Raw genomic sequence first — 3,792 nt, 5'->3', positions numbered from 1 at the left:
TGAAAAATTTGGAAACATCTAAAAACACTACAATATTACTATTTAGCAAGCGGAGGTGATCGCTATTAGGGAAGCTATAGCTTATGTGGAAGTGAATAATATTTTTAGGCCGTGTGTGAGTTCGAGTAAATTGAGGTAAAATAAATGGAAATTTCGGATTTTGCATTACGGATTTTTTGCATTACACTTATTTATTTATTTATTGCACCTATTTATTATTTTTGGTTAAAAGTTTTCAAATTTATTTACTTATTTAATAAATATCTTTTAAAATTTTGACAATGGTAATACTTAATATACCTAATTTTTATCTAATTTACCCTACTCAAAATTCTGGTAAATACTAACATTCGCTGCCATACCAACATAATTTACTATTTGCCTCAATTTACCATTAGTTTACCACGAACTCGTAAACGACCTTAATAGGAATGTATACATATTATCAGATAGTTAAGCTACTTTATTATGAGGAATTATGGATTCAAGATGGCTTTATTAGCTAATTAAGCTACTTTAAAGTTATTGAGTTTGATTACTACACATTTTTAAATGAGATGACATAGTGAAACATATCGCTACTCTGGGTTCCCGATCGCAGTGATATTTTCGTCAACTGCAAGGCAGACGATTAAATTAGACAAAGTGCTTCAAGTAATCATTCGAAACACCTTAAAAAACTGGGTATATCCATCACATCATGCAAACATTTCTTGAATACTCGGTTAAAGTACTGGAATAATTTTTAATGACTGCTTTCCGAGGTATATATCAGAGGAAGAATGGGAGTATATCACTTATATAAGCTGTTGTATAAAAGGTCGTAAAGGTGTTGGGTCAAAACCCTGATAATTAAGGAATATCCGCACTTGGACAGGACTTCGAGCTATTGGCGAATTGATACATTCTGCTCAATCGAGAGAGCTTTACACAGCGATTGCAAATATCGGGAAACGCCTTTTGAATGATGTATTTGTTATAATCTAGTATGCTTTGCATTAGTTTAAGCAATCTTAAGTAATGAAATATAAACTGTCAATGTGGTCGGTTGTATTTACTTCAGTTGGCGACGAGGATAAAAATCTGCAATTATTCAATCGCTTTCACGCTTATTTCGTACCGTTCAATTTTAAATACAATCATGCCGGGCGAAAGTGAAATTTATAAGCAATTGCTTAAAGAACAACAAGAGTTCTCAAAAAATTTACTGAAACAACAACGTGAGTGGATGGACTCAATGTTCCAAAAACAAGGTACTGCTGGTGTATCTGAAAGAAATAACAACATTGTTCCAGTATTTCACAAATTTTCGAAAGAACAGCAAACCTGGGAATCGTACTTAGAACAACTTAACCAACATTTTTTAGCATATTCAGTTCAGTGCAGTGAAAAACAAAAATCATTTTTCTTGTCTTGGATTGGCACAGAAAATTTTGAGCTGCTAAAAAATCTTTTCGGTAACACGAAAGTACAAGAACAATCTTTCGAAAATTTAACGGAAAAACTAACGGATCATTTCCAGTCGAAACGACATGTGGTCGCTGCACGTTACGATTTTTTCAAAAGGGAAATGAAGCCACATCAATCATACAGAGAGTGGGTAGCCGATCTCCGCGGATTGGCAAGAGAGTGTAACTTTTCGTGCTCAGCCCAGAATTGTTTACACAATTTCGTGGATGATATGATTCGTGACCAAATTATTATACGTACACCTCACGATGCAGTGCGCACGGCTGCGTTCCAAAAGCCCCAGCCGACACTTGCTGATGTTTTGCAGATTGCAGAATTGTACGAAACAACCACTAAAACGGTGGCAACAATTAAAGAACAAACGATCGAAAACTCAATGCCTGTTAATTCAGTTGGTACAATTATAAAAAAACCGGGTGTTTTCCAGCACAACAACAAGCATTTATAGCTCTTAAAACGCATATTCTCAATGCAGCGCAATTAGCACATTATCAGGAAGATTTACCGTTGGTTCTAGCTACAGATGCCTCCTCCTATGGCATAGGAGTCGTGCTCTCGCATACGTACGTTGACGGTACAGAAAGGCCTATTGCTTTTGCATCTAAAACTCTCGACATTCATCAACGACGATATAGTCAGATAGAGAAGGAAGGGCTAGCTATCGTTTTTGGAGTCAAGCGTTTCCATCAATATTTATACGGAAGAAGATTCACCTTGGTTACTGACCACAAACCTCTTGTTAGCATTTTTAATCCAATTCAGCAGTTGCCGTCGATGACGTCACATCGTTTACAGCGATGGGCTATTATACTAATGGCTTATCAGTATGATGTTCGGTATCGTAAAACTACTGAGCATGGAAATGCCGATGCTTTATCTCGTTTACCTGTTGGTGAAGATAAAACTTTTGATCATGAAGAATCCTGTTTCAACATCAATGAACTTAACACACCTATCGACGCTGAAATAATTCGTCAGCATGCCAAAAATGACCCAATTCTTCGCCGAGTTTATTTTCTCGTTACAAACGGTTGGCCTGAAAAGCTAATGCCTCAAGATGCTGATCTTCGATCATTTTTCAATCATCGCTTTGCTTTAATACTAAACAACAATTTGCTTTGCCTCCAGACGGAGTACAACCGGGTTGTCATTCCAGCCTCCCTTAAGCAGAAAATTCTTAAACTTCTTCATGATGGTCATTGGGGAGTATCGAGAATGAAACAGCTAGCTCGACAACATGTCTGGTGGACTAATATTGACAAAGACATCGCACAATTAACTGAAAATTGTGATGTGTGCAAAATTGCAAATCCTGTTCACGCACGTGAATACTTAAGCTGGCCTGAAGCTGATCGACCTTGGGAGAGAGTACATATCGACTTTGCTGGTCCATTTTGTAATTCAATGTGGCTAATTTGTGTCGACGCTTTCTCACAATTTCCGTTCGTTGTACAACTATCTACAACAACAACGGCTGACACCATATCAGCATTGTCTTCTATATTTTCTCTGGAAGGTATACCAGAAACCATCGTAAGTGACAATGGTCCGCAATTTACAGCTGAAGCATTCAAACATTTTTGCTCAAAACTTGGCATCAAACATATAACAACAGCGCCGTTTCATCCAGCCTCAAACGGGTTAGCCGAACGATTCGTCAGATCTTTTAAAACTGCTGTTAAGAAAAACATTGACGATGGATTGTCTCTCAAATTCGCTGTATCAAAATATCTTGCAACATATCGTGCAATGCCGAATGCTGAAGGTAAATCACCTGCAGAACTTTTACATGGAAGGCCTGTTCGTACCTTGTTGAGTCAACTGTTTGAATCGCCTAGAAAGCACCTTGAAGCTTCGAAACGGAAAATGAAATTCAGTCTAAAGCAACCCGTCTTCGCTCGAAACTACGCAAGAGGGGAAAAATGGATAAAAGGAGTTATTGTGAAACAACTTGGTAAAATGGTTTACCAAGTGAACACATCTTTTGGTTACATCAAACGTCATGTTAATCAGCTTAAAACTAGAAGTAGCTCTGACCTCTCTTCACAACCAATTTTTGAATTCGCTCCAAATTTCATCAATGCCACACCGCCTTCATCTAGCCAATCAACATTAATGCCTAGTGAAGAACGTTCTACCGAAGTAGTTCAACTTCGAAAAAGTGGTCGTATTCGGAAGGATGTAATTCGATTTGAATCCGACGATTTCAGAAAAACTTGAACTTTGTCAAAAATTAAGGGCGGAGAAAGTGTTATAATCTAGTATGTTTTGCATTAGTTTAAGCAATCTTAAATAATGAAATATAAACTGTCAATCTTGTCG

The 3,792-nt window shown here is 37.2% G+C and overlaps 1 protein-coding gene across 1 annotated transcript; it reads left to right on the top strand.

The window, feature by feature from the left end:
• The first annotated feature begins 1,570 nt into the window (after window positions 1-1,570).
• LOC119679405 (uncharacterized protein K02A2.6-like) lies at window positions 1,571-3,690 on the top strand. Its single transcript, XM_038091750.1, has 3 exons — window positions 1,571-1,865; window positions 1,946-2,478; window positions 2,599-3,690. Exons 1-3 carry the CDS (start codon window positions 1,571-1,573, stop codon window positions 3,688-3,690), a joined length of 1,920 nt encoding a protein of 639 aa, XP_037947678.1.
• Window positions 3,691-3,792: the final 102 nt, after the last annotated feature.

The sequence above is a fragment of the Teleopsis dalmanni genome, chromosome 1, assembly GCF_002237135.1.
Source record: "Teleopsis dalmanni isolate 2A chromosome 1, ASM223713v2, whole genome shotgun sequence".
In the NCBI taxonomy this organism is placed as follows: domain Eukaryota; kingdom Metazoa; phylum Arthropoda; class Insecta; order Diptera; family Diopsidae; genus Teleopsis; species Teleopsis dalmanni.
The sequence above is the reverse complement of the archived record's forward strand: the minus strand, read 5'-3'. Positions and strand labels throughout refer to the sequence as shown.